Source organism: Primulina tabacum, chromosome 2, assembly GCF_025594145.1.
Source record: "Primulina tabacum isolate GXHZ01 chromosome 2, ASM2559414v2, whole genome shotgun sequence".
NCBI lineage: Eukaryota > Viridiplantae > Streptophyta > Magnoliopsida > Lamiales > Gesneriaceae > Primulina > Primulina tabacum.
This window is the reverse complement of record NC_134551.1, coordinates 48,792,785-48,809,453: the sequence shown is the minus strand read 5'-3', so window position 1 is coordinate 48,809,453 and position 16,669 is coordinate 48,792,785. Positions and strand designations below refer to the sequence as shown.

Here is a 16,669-nt window from a genome sequence, read left to right as displayed (position 1 = left end):
CGGCTCAAATCACAACGATCTTTTACCTTGTTTTATTTAAATAATTTATAAATATAAATTGTAAAAAAATTTCGGTCTCAAAAAATTTTAATTTAAACATATAAATTCTACAAACTTTCACATGAGGACATGAAAAAAAAATAATAAGACACCAAAGAAAATTCACAATTCGATAATGAGTTATTTCTAAACTTTAATTAATTTAATTTACATAATGAAAAGATAAATAAAAAATCTAAATCATTGGATTAAAAATAACATATTATAATATAGATAGGCATAAAAAACCAAATACTAATTTACATAATGAAAAGATATCACTGGATAAAAATAACATATTATAATGTAGTAAACATAAAAAATTAAATACTACTAATCACATTTATTTAAAATATAAATAAAGAAAAAGAAAAACACATTGAAAAAATATCATTGGATAAAAATAACATATTATAGTGTAGGTAGACATAAAACATTAAATACTACTAATCACATTTATTTAAATATAAATAAAGAGAAAGAAAAGACACATTAAAGTAAGCAATTAATATAAACCAAGCAATTAATAAGGAGATAAATGAAAATTCACATGTAAAGTCACATATATATCTATTTTATTAAGGTTGAGCACATGATAGTAACTACCTAGAGGACACCAACTTTTTCTTCCAATTTTACCCTTATATAATACGAATATTACATTTTTGTTTTTTGTTTTTAAATTTCAACACACATTTTTTTTATTTTTTTTATTTCAAAAATTCAAATATCAATTTAGTCACTCCATAAATTGTCAAATTACACTTTAATCCATCAATAATAATAAAAAAATTTGTGTACAAACGCATCGCGTGTGCATAGTAACCGGTATATATAAAGCTGAAGGAATAGAGATGGATAAATTTGGCGGCACACTTTGGGTTCTAGAAAACAAATGAAAAAGATTATTAAAGTTGTTTAATGTGAATAATGATGGGAGATGATGGTCGGCCGCTGCTGATGTGGCGCCTCAAAGAAGTAACCAACAGGAATGGAATCTGCTGTGCACATTACTTGTTTCTGTTTGTCTGATTCCCAGATTTTGTTTTTGATTCTTCTATTATGACTAAACCATTAAGCTTTTCCAATTCCTGTCGTCACTTCTTTTGGGCAATGATGTAAAAAATGACTTTTTTTTCTGCAAATTATTGACATATTAAACGGATTTCTCGATGCCATCTCTATCTAAATCTAACTATACGAGTCCATGAACACTGATTTTCCAGAAACCAGCGGGGGATAAAATTAGAACCAGAAAGAGCTAAGCTACTGAAACAGCCATGGGACTTCTGACATTATGGATTCCATCAGGACCATGTATACCATCCAAATTCGTACTTGTTTTTCTCGATGGTATCCATCGTTTCGCTCTCAGTTTTCACTGTAATAGTGAATCTCTTCTTCTCCCCAGCACGGTTAAAGAACAGAATGGAAGGTGTGAATTTTACGGAGATTCCAGGAGGAGGTTTTGCGCTGACGAAATACACGCTCTTACTGCTGCCGACATTTGTGACAGTTCTTGTTACTGTCACGGTGCCGTTTAGTTTGGGTATCGCCAGAGATGGATAATTGAGATTTGCCGGAGATGGTGGGTTTTCCGGGCATTTGAATGAATTGCCAACTTTCTTGATTCCACTGCTGCATAAGAAGAGAATATAATCGTTGTAGGAAGCATCGTAACACGAGTCCTGGATCTGATGCTTTCGTGGGTCTGAAATGACCGGAACCAAATTGAAAAGGGTCGGCAGGAATGCCCGATGCGTCTGTAATCAGCTCACCTTCGTTGTTATTCAGCCCCGCTGCGAGGACAAAAGGTGTACTTCATAACAAATTTGCAGTTAATGAAGCATGAATTCACGGTGGTGGTTGAGTAAGTTTACCAGATGTTATTAGAGCAGATCTTATGGCGGCGCTGCTCCAATCGGGGTGCACGGCTTTGAGCAGAGCAGCTGCGCCGGCTACATGTGGGCAAGACATGGAAGTTCCCGAAAGAATATTGTACTTAACAACCCGATGATCTAGTTCCAGCTTCGTTGGAGATGATGCTTCACTCCATGCTGCCAATATATTTAGACCTGGAGCCGTAATATCTGGCTGTGAAATCCATACATTCAGCATCAGATACCAAATGGGCTTACCCAAAAGTTGTATATGTATACATATATCTTACCTTTAGAATGTCTGGTGAAAGAGTGTTGGGTCCTCTACTGGAGAAAGCAGCCATAAACGGTGCTGGTTTGGTGTCCAGAACTGTGGTAGCTGGTACTATATAAGCGGATGGTGATTTCGTGGTGGAAATGTAATTCAGAATCTTGAGTGCATTCTCGTAATTGACACCGGTGGCGGGAAGAAGATGGGCATCGGATGCTAACTCGTCTCCATTGGCTTTGCTATTGCCTAAAATGAAAGCTATTCCTCCGGCCCTTTTGACCTCCATACCTTTTCCCACTCTGGTTCCATTACCCCTCAAGCATATTACAATCTTCCCTTTTGCCTTTTCAGGGGACAGCGAACCAGGTAAGCATTGCCTGGAAAAATCATTCAAAACCAGATTATCCAATTAATTATAGAAACTTGTATTAATATTTGATGAAATGAAAAACCGAAGGTACAGATAATCAACCCCGATAAGTTCTTGGGCACTTCAGGCATGGCTACTTGACCGGCATAAACCAACGGATACTGTTTCTTTTCCAGCTTATAAGGAGTTACCGTTTCTCCCTGCACAAATCCAAGTAAAAAAACAAATGAATCTGTGCGATTATTACTCCACAGATTGACAAATTTCTGAAAGTTAATAACTTACATCAATTTTCATGCCATTTCCGAGCACAACAGACGACAAGAATTTCCGGTCCACGCTACTTGCACCAACAGTGATAATCCAGGGAGCAGGATTAGACAGCGTCTCCGGGGCGGGCCCGGAATTTCCCGCACTGCATGCCACCAAAATATTTTTCTTCGCTGCATGTAAAGCCCCGATTGCAATTCCATCGTCAGTGTAGGGCGTGGGTTCTTTGGTCCCGATCGATATGCTCAAAACGTGGACTCCGTCGGCAACGGAGTCATCAATCGCCGCTAACATGTCTTCTTCGAAGCAGGTGTTGCCATTTTCTTTTCCCTGGGCTGGAATTGCCCAGCATACTTTGTATATAGCTAGGCGAGCCAGCGGAGCGCCGCCTGAGATGGTACCTTTGGCGAAACCCCCGAGGGCGGAGACATTGTCGATTATACGACCGGCGACGGTAGAAGACGTGTGACTGCCGTGTCCGTCCTTGTCGCGGGGGGATCGGTAGTCGAGTGTTTTGTTCAGTGGCCCATAGTAGGCTTCGTAGCCTTTGATGTAATATCGGGCGCCGATAATTTTCCTGTATTTAAGAAACACAAATACAAATTTTCAATTTCGATCAAAATAACACATCAAAATTTATTAATATTTTAATTAAAATATTAATAAATTTTGATGTGTTATTTTGATTAAAATATTAATATTTATTTTTCAAATGCAAGTACACCGATTAATTAATTCATTAAAAATAAATAAATTAAATTCATTTAAATGGTCCATATCTGGGGGAAAAGCTCATGTGCACGTCAAAATTTAATATTACTAATAAAAAAATTAGATATAATTTGTATATACAAACAACTATTTTACAAAATAATAATAATGCCCAATTAAATGGGATATACTTAATTTAAAATATATAGATAGAATAGACCAAACATTTTATTTATTTATTTATGATATCTTCAATTATCTAATAAAGAGCACTGCTTCAAAAACTTTTTTTGATAAAGACAAAGATCAGATACAATTAAAATTTGAAAAAAAAAAGATCTAATTGAGATGTTGAACATAACTCTTTGATACTCGTATCAACATCGACTATTCTTGAAATGTTAATTATTATGATAAAATAGGTCTATTGTGAGACGGTCTCACGAATCTTTATCTGTGAGACGGGTCAACCACATTGATATTCACAATAAAAAGTAATACTCTTAGCAAAAAAAGTAATACTTTTTATGATAGACTCAAATGAGAGATCCGTCTCACAAAATACGATCCGTGAGACCGTCTCACACAAATTTTTGCCATTATGATAATAGTAGCCAGAAAATCTAGTAAAAGCATTTACTAATAAGTAGGTCTATTGTGAGATGGTCTCATGAATCTTTATCTTTGAGACGGCTCAACCCTACCGATATTCACAATAAAAAATAATACTCTTAAAATAAAAATTAATACTTTTATGATAGACTCAAATAAGAGATCTGTTTCACAAAATACGACCTATGAGACCGTCTCACACAAGTTTTTACATTTACTAATTATATCTATATATTTTAATTTTAGGAGAAAATAATCAATATAATAATCCAAATCGTCTTTTTTCATCATTATCGTTATTTTTAGAGGTCACACTATGATAAAAATGACTAAAAAAACAAAATTTCAGAAGTAAGATCCAACTTTGTTCACAAAAATAGAATATATGATAACTTGAGAGGACAAAATTCATCATTTTTTCCTTGATTTATTAATCAAACGCAAATTTTTTTTGGCTATAATGATAAACCTAGTTTAATTCGGTCAAATTGCTTATAGTAGACAACTCTATTTAGCATTTGCCATTGTCTGTAATGCGCAGAATGCATGGATGAAAAGGGCTGACAAAAAATTATTCAGGTATAATTTGTACAGATGATGGAGAGAAAAACAAAATACTACAGGCATCGAAGGGATAGAAGCAGCTCACAAGATGGCAATATATTTTGGAAGCCACACATAATTAATTAATTGATTATTATTTATACATGGCCAATAGATGCCCTTTGCTTCCGTTTTTCTTTTTCAAATAAAATGATTTTTAATAAACTGAAAAAAAAAATCAATCGAATCGTTGATCGATCATGATTTCTTAAGATTTTTTGATTGAAAAGAAAAGCATGCAATGCAAATTAATGGTTTTTTGCTGGATGACAAACTCGACCCCTCCCTATATGCGTCTGCTGCCAGGCCTAGCCGAAAGACTGACTCGAGTTTGTTCAAAAGGATGGCGGAAAAAAGGTAAATAAAAACTCACTTGTTGCAATTTGATGAGGTGAAGGCATCGCCAGATTGACAGGTTCCTTTCCATGATGGTGGAATTGGTCCCATCCCTTCGTCGTCAAAGCTTTTCGATTCAGGCCACACACCTGAATGATCAACAACAAATTCATCTCATGCCCATGAATACAGGGTTTTAGGCATTGAAATTTACATTTCAAGAAAAGTATTGCATTTACTTTTTTTTATTTGAATTGGGGCTCACACTCTATAATACCTAATGCCGTCTCTTAGAAAGAGCGGCTAAACGATCAGGACCAGACAGGCGCGGGTAGTTTGACCGCCTTACCCATCATTGAAACACAAGCCGGAGATGTTTCGGCTTATATTCCTAATGATGGACAAATCTGTTTGGAAGACATAATCAACCATTTTCTTGAATTTATTTAAATGGTTTTTAGGTAAAGGCAACGAACAATGGTAGTACTTCATTTCACACAAGAAAAAAAAAAAAGAAAAGAAAAAGAAAAAGAAAAATACACATTTAAAAAAACAAATAGGAGATTTTATATTTGGAAATACCGAAAATGGACATACCACTGTCCAGCATGCCAACAACAACATCTTTTCCATATCTTGATTTGAGCCATAAACCTCCATTCTTCACACTGGTGACTTTTGTCGTCTCTTGTAAACCTGCGAATTCCCAAGACCTTGTGGTATGCAATGAATACTTCCCCGGGTGGCTCCGAAACACAGACACCACTTCCTCCATCTCTAAAAATTGAAAACAAAAAACCCAAGAATCATACACACAAAATCCACAGTATTCACACAGAGATTAATAATGAAGAAAACCCAATCATTATTCAATGCTTTTATGCTAAATTTCACCGACGGGAAAGTTTTGAAGCTTCTTCCGGCGTAAGCAGCGCTGCGAAGCCATTGATGCTGTGCTTGTAACTGTAAACAAGTGATGATCTTGCATCTTCCTCAGTTTCTTTTACAGAGAACAGATATGAGTGATGGGATTCACCGATTTCTTTAATCGTTTTTTGACCATCATGCTCTCCGAAATACACTATGTACACCTGAAATGATCAAAATTTGTTCCATATAAGCCGTGAAAATATTGCAATTTTCACGTTCATTTGCATCACATGAAGATCAAGAGAACTCAAATTTCAATTCTAATTTTTTATAACAAAAACGAGTCCCTTGCCATGTGGGTCGAACCTGTTTTTGATCAGTACATGATCCCAGGATTGGAAGAAGAAGAAGAAACGAGAGAAGTATGTGAAAATTCTCCATTGTTGAAAGTTTGAAAGGGGCTCAGAATATTTGGCAGATACGCTGAATATTTATATGGATTTCTTCGAAAACAATCTTGGCTTGATTCATTTAATTATCCTGATTGTTTTGGTAAAATACTACATTATTTGGATACTTATCCTTATTATTAATAAAGAAATATATGTTCAAAATATTTGCCAAGATTTATCGGGGAGAAAAAAAACTAATCGGCTATTCATTTGGAAGTGAATTTCAGTAAATTTCGAATTAATTTATTTGAAACATTTCATTGTGTACCTTCCTCAATTTTAAGAAAGAACAAGAAAGTTGGACTGGATTGTTGTACTCAAGATTCAAGATAAAAGAACTTTGTTTCAAGATAAGGATATATTGTTCTTTGTTGATATTCAGAAGATACTCTACATTTAAGTGCTCTTTTTGGATTCTTTTTATATTAATGGAAAATTACTAGTTTGGTCTCAAACACTATATTTATTTTATTTTGTGAAAAATGAATAAAATTGAAAATAATTACAAATTTACATGACTAAAACTGAAATTTGAAAACTTCCACTATTGAAAATGTAAAACGGTCAAAGTTATAGAAACAAAATTGTATTTTGCCCTCTGTATTAATGTTGAGGAAAATACATACATAGACACAAAAATCAGTGCTATTTTGGTCGAATTAATAATGAATGGATTAGTTTGTTCTTTAGTTTAATCTTCAAAATGTAAATGCAAAAAATATCATGCCTAAAATAAATACTGATGTTTACATGACTAATATGATTTACAGGCTATTTGCGTTAATTTGACTGTATGAGTCCTACATCATTAAAAAAAATAAAAATAAAAAACCCAAATGAACATAGTCGGATTATACTGAATTTCAAGATCTTGTAAGTTAACATTTATTATACTACAAATACATGCTAAAATTAACAAAAGACAACATCAAAATGCCGGTTAGATTTCAAATTTAAGGCCATATAGGTGTAAAACAGTTATTGTAGATTGAGTAGACATATTCTTTTTATTCAACTCTAGTATGTATATATATTAATGAAAATATACATGTATATTGACTATTTGTATATTAAGGCAAAAACTTTTATGAGACGGTCTTACGGGTTTTATTTTATGAGATAGATATTTTATTTGAATCATCCATGAAAAAATATTATTTTTTATGCTAAGAGTATTACTTTTTATTGTGAATATCGTTAGGGTTGGTCTGTTTCACAGATAAAGATTCGTGAGACCGTCTCACAAGAGACCTGCTCTTGCATTAATACTTCTTATTCAAAAAAAAAAAAAGAATTTATGATTTCATCATTGTTTCTCACCATATTTTTTGATATCTGTTATTTTTTGCTGTTGGACTACTCGAGATTGCTGTCTTGTTCGATTAGCAAGAGTCGATATATGATGTAGACGAAAATATAATACAAATTTACTGTTAAATAATAAGTCAAATTAATTAGAAATCAGCCAGAATTTCATAAAATTATTTTTCAAAAATCATCTTCCATTTAACACATGCATGATTCTTGTTTTCTCAGAATCGGAGAAAGCATACATAAAATGATCAAGTCCTTAATAATCGTTGATTCCTAGTCGTGTTTAAATTTAGGACGCAATTAATTTTTCTCATCACGACGGGAGTACCAAATTCGCCTTTTATTTGTGCTCAAATTCAATTATTCAGTTCTCAAATACATATATATCATCACAAGAACATGTGTTTTTTGGCAAAAATTTGTATGAGACGGTCTCACATGTCGTATTTGTGATACAGATCTCTTATTTGGGTCATCCACGAAAAAATATTACTTTTTATGCTAAAATTATTATTTTTTATTGTGAATATCTGTAAGGTTGATCCGTCTCACAGAAAAAGATCCGTGAGACCGTTTCACAAGAGACCTACCCGTGTTTTTTTTATGCCCATGATTTATAAATCTTGAAATGTTTAATTGTTGCCATCTATTTCAAGTTTCTAACATCAATACCGAAAGTATCATTCCCGTGCAATACACCATAACAAAGTCCACACCAACGACTAATGAAAATATAGAGAGAATAAAATGTATTTGACAAGAATATTTCGAAAGGTTGACAACTTTTAGCAGTTGAAATTATGCGTTGACAAATGCAAGATATGACACCATTCGAGACGAACGATCGAACACTTGATTAATTACAAAATCTTTATTTTATCACTAGTTTCACTCCATTAAGTTCTAAAAAATGTAACATTTATAAATCATTATGTTATCCACGTATATAGATTTATCGTATATATATTTCATAAATTTTATTATCTCGATATTCGAACCAAACAGTCTCTTTAAGTAATCTAAATATTATTTTGTACAAGTGATTAAGATAAAGGGAGATGGGAGGGCTACCAAGGACCACCATATTCCTAATGGCGTGCTTTAGGCCGGCCCTATTATTACTACTCTCAATTTTCCAACGCTCACCAGTATAAGTACATACATATACATTCTTCTCCAAAAATAATTACATAAAATTATCAAATTTTTCGAATATACAGCTTCCCGTTCGCTCGTACAAATTTGAATTTTACGGTATATATTTCAAGTATCAACTTATGTTGCACAATTTTCATTAAAAATCTTGAATTTAGAATGGTATTAACGAATAATAAACAACTTGTTCAACTAGTGTCAAATGTCATAATCATCTTGCTCTCCACATCCATAGTATACCATTTTCCTATCTATCCACTCGGGGTATGAAAGTACAAAAGGACGGGAGGTCAATTCATTATTCCGAATATAATTCAATTATCAACGACAACCCATTCAAGTTTTTACTTTATTTTGAAACGATACGTGTTTGAACTTTGAAAACATTTTCACGTATATTTTGTGTACAACTGCTTTGAACGGAAGTGTAATAAATCATTTGTGTGAGACGGTCTCACGGGTCGTATTTTGTGAGACGGATCTCTTGTTTGGGTTATCCATGAAAAAATATTATTTTTTTATGCTAAGTGTATTACTTTTTTATTGTGAATATCAATAAGGTTGATCCGTATCACAGATAAAGATTCGTGAGACCGTCTCACAAAAGACCTACTCTTTTTTCTTTGAGACGTGCAGTTGGTCAGTTAGAGAGCTGTCTCAATTAGCTTGGAATGCTGGTACCGATCACCACATGAACTACAAGTCCGTTGGATTTCTAGGAATTTCTTTTATTCAATGTTACAGAGAGCTTGAATAGAAGATTTTGTCTTGAATAAATTGTCGAAGTGGTAGAGCATGCGTTCTAAGGGACCATGTCTTGACAGTAACCAACATCGACCAATCGCAGTTTCCATACCACATGATTTGTTTGTTTTTCTCCATGGGCTATTATTAGCCTATTAGTTCAAACTCCATTGTTTTATTTGCTCGAATGATAAAAACCCAAAAAAAAAAAGGTTTTTATATGATATATTTGGTACTTGTTATACGTGAATTAGTTTATAATTGTTACTTTGTCCAAATTCAAAGAAAGAATATGAAGGGGAGTCGAGTGTATGTAATACGTTTCGAATTTCAACATATTAGGTAAATTCGATGTTAGAGTAGGGACACTTCCCCAATTAATTCGGGCTCGTTGGATCTGGCCTTAAGACCAAAAATAGGTCTCTTGTGAGACGATCTCACGAATCTTTATGTGTGAGATGGGTCAACCCTACCGTTATTCACAATAAAAAATAATAATCCTAGCATAAAAAGTATACTCTTTCATGGATGACCCAAATAAGAGTTCCATCTCACAAAATACGATTTGTGAGACCGTCTCATACAAATTTTTGCCTTAGACCAAGATCAAATTTCTCCAACATCTCATGCATATGCTGAAGATTTTAAGTGCATGTACCTAAAAACAAAGAAGAATTCCAAAAGAATCAACAGGATTCAACGAACATTGAAGTTTTACTCGAAATTATCGAGACAAGCTCAATCATGTCGTAAAATACTGCAGACCGATTTCTGAGCTAAAATATGTGGAACCATGATATATTTAGTTATTTGATATTGATATTTGCTGGATAAGGCTCAGATTGGAGCTCGAATTCCAACTGTAATGCAGGTACATTTGTACGCTCACATACAATTTCCAAATCAAAAGTTCACGAATATTATGGTTGCTTTCTTCATACTTTACCGTGAAAGAAGCTCATAACTACGTGTTTGAAGAAAATAAACTATGGTTAAAAAAACTAGATTTTCATGATCACGAATTCGAGTTTACCTCTAGGGGATTTGGAGAACCAAACCAATAACCATGCTAATCCTCTCATCGTCTAGCATCACTTCAAGTGTCTTTAAGTTAGGATTTGACCCACCCATTTTCTCGATTTCCATGCATTAAAGCAACAATCTCACTGCTGATAATATGCAAGATCTTTCAGCAATGATACAACTTCAGCCGATGATCCCAGAAGATATCTCGCATTGGAACGTTTTCTTCCCACCGCACATGAGAAGTAATTTTCACTCTTGAGATCAAGAACTGATGAGCCTTCCTGCATTGTCATCTTGTCCCCTGTACTAGACCAGCAGTTCCCATTTCCATTACTGCTGCTATCTTTCTTGTCTAGCATTGGATAAGGAAGAGGAGACTTGAGGCAGAATGGCGAAAACTCATATTTTGTTGTTGAATTTAAAGTACTTCTGCCGAGGGAGTTGGGCAATTTGGCTCTTGCAGTAGGTGCTGGACCGGCAGGAAGCTCTGGCTCGAAAAATTTGTAAATATCTTCATCCTACAACATTTTTTCACTAGTAAGAGAAAAAGCTTGATGCTTGGCTTTAAGAATTGTCCCTAGTTGAAGTTTCTCCTGAAAAAAGAAGTTATATTTCACCTTCGCAAGAAAGTGCCCGACACAGAGAATATAATCAATTGGAACTTTCATGCCATTGTGGTGCACGATTTCGCCCAAGATTCTATCTATTGCTGCACCCTAAAGAGACATCAATGTTGAAGCACAAGATTTCAACTTCGTTTAATTGTACACAGAAAACTTTAATGTTATATAATTAGCAACTTACCTTTGTTACACCAACGGCACGGACCTCAACCGATCGCCCACCCTGGACTACATCTACAGAAGCATTTGAAATCGGCCCAGTCCACAGATGCTGCAACAGATCCTTTGATTGAAGCTTCCCAAATTCTACATCTAATTATTCATTGGAAGAAAATTAATTTATAGAATACTATTGAAACTAAACAGAAATTCCGAGCATAGTGCTTTTGAGATCACCTGCATATTTATAATTCCACACAAGTGATGTCTCGCGAAGTTCAAAATGAGAACGTGGAGTTCTCTCTGTAAAATATTCGAACACGTGCTGAAAAGATTTTCATTTGGGATGAGGATTTCATAAATACGAGTAACAGATGCTGAATGGTGAATATAACATATGCACCTGGACGCTGTCAACCCAGTCCATGTTTAGATTTTCAGGCATCGTAGTCATCCAGTCTTCTGTTGTAAGACGCAAAAACATTCCATGTTCTGCAGCTAACCACAAATTATACTCCCCAAAATTCTGCAGAATGAATCAGTCAACATGTAGAATGTGCTGATACATATAAAAGCTGGTTGATTATATGTGAAAGCAGAAAACCTTGTCAAGAACATTTCTATTGCTTCCACTGAGGATGATAATTGTGGTCTTAGGGTCATCGGAAAGTCTTTTCAAGGGCTCTTTCAAATCTGGATGTAACTTGATCTCCATTTCTTTGAATTGATCAATCCTTTGTCCTTGGGTATCCACAGGTTCAGTTAGTGTTGCATTAAATCCCTGTGATTCGGAGTCTTAATCATTTACCAGCATTGGAGATAACAAAGAAATCTTATCATGGAGTTATGTTCAATTAAGAGTCTACTACTATTTCTTTTGTTATAGCTTAGACTGTTAATTAATACATAGAATTCATGGATAATCTATATATTTATTAACAAGATAACACGATTTCTCTAAGCTTTTGACATGATTTCATTGCACCAAGTGCAGTAAAATATTATTAGAAAAGGGTATATCGTGGAAAAAAAGACTCAGTATGATTACCAAAATAAGCAACCGATTATTTGACTGCAAATAACGCTCAATAACCTCCTCTTTAGGAAGTAACGGCGGAATTTGGCGAGTCCTCAGCTGAGCTTCAACGACTGTGTCGTTGAGTTCACTACGTGCAGAAAAGAAAACATTACTTCAATGGCAAAATCCTGCTCATACACACTAACTGGAACAAAAGGACATGCCTACAGCAGGGTAAATATAGATTTTAATGTTCAAAAGATATTAGAGCCCAAGTTTGTCTGCACTATACCTTACAAAAGTTTCGGCCCATTCTTGGGACGTGTGAGTGGTGATGTGAGTAAAATTGTGGCGATGTCTTTTTTCTCTTTCATCTGCTGGCATAGACAAAGCATAAGCAATCGAGGCAGCCACTTCCGTGACATTCCATGGATTCACCAATATTGCTCCAGCACCAAGAGACTGGGCAGCGCCAGCAAACTAAAAAGCCGAAACAAAAATACATACTTGAGGTGCAAAACTAATCGTTTAGATTACTTCAATCAAACTTCGATACATTCATAACTTGCATTTTATATACCATCCGTACAAACTGTAAGCCATCAATTTTTCTGGAAATATAATACCCATACAACTTGTCAGGAGGCAGAGAATACATACTTACCTCACTTAGAATGAGAACCCCCTTCTTTGAGGCCTGGCAGGCCACATACTCATAGCTGACAAGATTCATTCCATCCCTTAAAGATGTTACCAGAGCAACATCTACAATGGAAAAAGGTGGGAAAATTTGCGATGCAGTTCATAAGTTTGATGACATAGTTGGAACTATATAAGAAAAGTGTACCAGTGACAGCATATAGTGCACACAATGCATGAAAATCAAGAGACCGGTCCTGGAAACACAGAACAAAAAGTATTAGAATAAAGGAATAAACGTTTTATGAGAAAATCGCCTAAACATAATTATCTAGTTCTATTCTAAGATCTATCTCAGGAAAAAAAAAACTTTCTACTTTTTAACTTGTGATCAACCAAGTTTCACACAACAATGCTAGCAGTTATTTTCAAGATCACGAAACGGATCAGATTTATATTCTTTCTTTTTGCAGTTGCTCTAAAATAATTAAGATATAGTATTAATCCACCATTTAACAACAAAAAGCAAAATATAGGTATATCAAGCTAAAGGTTTCTACTCCAATATCAAATAAGGCATTCAATCTCACTAAATGATGTATGGGAACAGCGGTAAGGGTTCCAAATCTTCCATTTATCCGGCCCACAATTTCATGAACTTGAGATGAAAGCTTCTGATCTGCCAGAGATAGAGCAACTTTTATTAGAATTAGCCAAAAGTACGACATTTATCTTCACTCGAAACTTGCACGTGCGTTGCACATCGAACCAATTTGATTTAAAATAAATTATTTAATCCGATAAATAAACATGATAATTGGTTTCTCTTATGCAAACACGTATCTCTACCAACTTTTATCTTGTTATCTAAAAAACAAAGCTCATAAAAAAGTGAGTCAATGCTCAGTACGTTCATAATCAATCATATAAAGAAATTAGACATATCTCAAGTATCAGACCAAAACTATAAGTCATTTATCAACAAATATCACGATATTTTAAATTAAATCCGACAATTATTCAAATGATACAAGCATCTATTTCCGTGAAATTAATAATAATAATCACATGTATCTGTATGTATCAGGGTCACTAATATTTTCAATCAACATAGCAACTATTGAGAAGAAGATTGTTGAGTACAATAATTGTCCTTGCTGGGTAGAGCAATCGAAACATGATGCTTGAGTTAATGAGTTTAAAAGATTTGATTTGCACTATTACCACCAACTATATCGTTTAGTAAAACGACAAGCGCTTGGTCATACAGACCGAGCGTTTGCTGTAAATATCAACTGGTTATAGATATTATGTAAAGTATTCATAATGATTATTATATGTCACTTATTTGGATAACTTTTTATTCGTACCAAATCATTCGCAAATATGAAAATACAAAAGCTGGATATTCTCAAATATAAATAACCACAATGAACATAATAGATATTAATAATAATTCATTAATATTTAGACATAAAACTTCTGCAAAATATTATTTATTAAAGTTTAGATATATTATTTAATTCTATAAAAAATATAAAAGATTGTTACATATTATGTTTATTATATTTAGATAAATCAAGGACAATTAAATATACGGACACACTATATGTTTTTCCCTTTGTATTTTTCTTTTGTCTTGGTTTGACTTTAAATCTATGTTCTTATTGATTTTTATTCTTCTAAATTAGTCTTATAGATTTTAAGATAACTTCCTGGTTTCTATCTTGCCTTTATTATTGTTAATTAATTTAATTAATATACATTAATAAATATAACATTTTAAATTTATCCTACATTTCATTGAGATTTTTTATCCTAATTATTCTTATTGATTTTAAGATAGTTTTTCGGGGTAATTCTTATCTTTATTATTTTTAAATTAATTAATTTAATAACTAATAATAATAACAATAACTAATAAAATTTTAAGTGTAAAAAGTCAATGAAACATATTAAATATTAGCAAACAATCTATTTAGAATAAACAAATGAACACAGATTAAAAATTCAATGAAGTATATTAAATATTGATTTATGTTACATTTCACTGAGTTTTTTATTCTAAATTATTCTTATTGATTTTAAGAGATTTATAGGATTATCTTGTCTCTATTATTGTTAAATAATTGATTTAATTAAAACTTAAAAAAATAAAATTTTAAGTGTAAAAAGCAATTAAATATATAAAATATTAGCAATCAATCTACCTATAATAAATAAATAAACACAAACTAAATACTCATGGAGCTAAGCTATAAAATGACATGAAAAAACCTCAAAAAAAAAAAAAAAACTTGAAAATGTCCCAAATATGGTAGAAAATGATGGTGAGGACATCAGTTAGGATCATTACCTACTTATTTAAATTGAGCATTAGGATGAGGATACATACACTCTGGAACATCCGTCCTTGTTGGTACTGCAATTTGTACAAGTACTACCTTGTCACGCCAAATTGGATTTTCTTCAAGGAATTTTTCGAATGCCAAAATCTTCTGAGGTATTCCTTTAATCGTATCCAGTCGATCAACCCCGAGCATTACCTTTTGAAATGAGCACGAGTGTTATTAGAAACTAAGATATTGAAGAATACACCAACACATCAAAGTAAAAAAAAAACAATCATTTCGAATTTGAAAATCAAAGAGCTAAAAAAAAAAAAAACAATCATTTCGAATTTGAAAATCAAAGAGCAAGTGCACAACACTAGATTGTGTAGATATTATAAAGAGAACACATATTCATGCTGGGGGCAGTAAAAAATTCATAAGTGTTTATGGATCCTTCATGTGCGATATTTACCTTTCGTCCTTCGAATCTCTCTTTCAATTCTTTGATGTGATCCTTCACTTGAGGAAGCTCAAGGGCTCTAATGATCCTTCAATTTTCCAACGCTCACCAGTATAAGTACATACATATACATTCTTCTCCAAAAATAATTACATAAAATTATCAAATTTTTCGAATATACAGCTTCCCGTTCGCTCGTACAAATTTGAATTTTACGGTATATATTTCAAGTATCAACTTATGTTGCACAATTTTCATTAAAAATCTTGAATTTAGAATGGTATTAACGAATAATAAACAACTTGTTCAACTAGTGTCAAATGTCATAATCATCTTGCTCTCCACATCCATAGTATACCATTTTCCTATCTATCCACTCGGGGTATGAAAGTACAAAAGGACGGGAGGTCAATTCATTATTCCGAATATAATTCAATTATCAACGACAACCCATTCAAGTTTTTACTTTATTTTGAAACGATACGTGTTTGAACTTTGAAAACATTTTCACGTATATTTTGTGTACAACTGCTTTGAACGGAAGTGTAATAAATCATTTGTGTGAGACGGTCTCACGGGTCGTATTTTGTGAGACGGATCTCTTGTTTGGGTTATCCATGAAAAAATATTATTTTTTTATGCTAAGTGTATTACTTTTTTATTGTGAATATCAATAAGGTTGATCCGTATCACAGATAAAGATTCGTGAGACCGTCTCACAAAAGACCTACTCTTTTTTCTTTGAGACGTGCAGTTGGTCAGTTAGAGAGCTGTCTCAATTAGC

The 16,669-nt window shown here is 33.4% G+C and overlaps 2 protein-coding genes across 2 annotated transcripts; both read right to left on the bottom strand.

Annotated features, from left to right (window-relative positions):
• Positions 1–944: 944 nt before the first annotated feature.
• Positions 945–6,568, bottom strand: LOC142533934 (subtilisin-like protease SBT5.6). The gene is given in 11 exon segments (XM_075640871.1): positions 945–1,348; positions 1,350–1,718; positions 1,720–1,838; positions 1,920–2,133; positions 2,210–2,567; positions 2,663–2,760; positions 2,846–3,407; positions 5,130–5,241; positions 5,690–5,869; positions 5,991–6,183; positions 6,329–6,568. Coding segments are annotated over 11 exon segments (2,328 nt in total). The 5' UTR covers positions 6,404–6,568; the 3' UTR covers positions 945–1,300.
• A 3,843-nt stretch (positions 6,569–10,411) lies between these two features.
• On the bottom strand, positions 10,412–15,964 carry LOC142533925 (alpha,alpha-trehalose-phosphate synthase [UDP-forming] 1-like). The gene is made up of 13 exons (XM_075640864.1): positions 15,898–15,964; positions 15,488–15,638; positions 13,683–13,771; positions 13,301–13,349; positions 13,118–13,218; positions 12,746–12,933; positions 12,484–12,601; positions 12,040–12,216; positions 11,839–11,961; positions 11,673–11,760; positions 11,458–11,588; positions 11,271–11,369; positions 10,412–11,171 (listed from the first exon to the last, which is right to left on the bottom strand). The coding sequence occupies exons 2-13, from the start codon at positions 15,633–15,635 to the stop codon at positions 10,791–10,793; spliced, it is 1,692 nt and encodes a 563-aa protein (XP_075496979.1). The 5' UTR covers positions 15,636–15,638; positions 15,898–15,964; the 3' UTR covers positions 10,412–10,790.
• Between the last annotated feature and the right edge of the window lie 705 nt (positions 15,965–16,669).

Bases quoted from the DNA above. Each gene is read 5' to 3' on its own strand.
- LOC142533925 (XM_075640864.1), bottom strand. From the start codon at position 15,635: ATGCTCGGGGTTGATCGACTGGATACGATTAAAGGAATACCTCAGAAG. The intron at 12,934-13,117 runs GTAAGTATGTAT...TCGGCTTTTTAG, and splicing joins GGGTTCTCATTCTAAGTGAG to TTTGCTGGCGCTGCCCAGTC. The intron at 11,172-11,270 runs GTGAAATATAAC...AAAATGTTGTAG, and splicing joins TCGGGCACTTTCTTGCGAAG to GATGAAGATATTTACAAATT.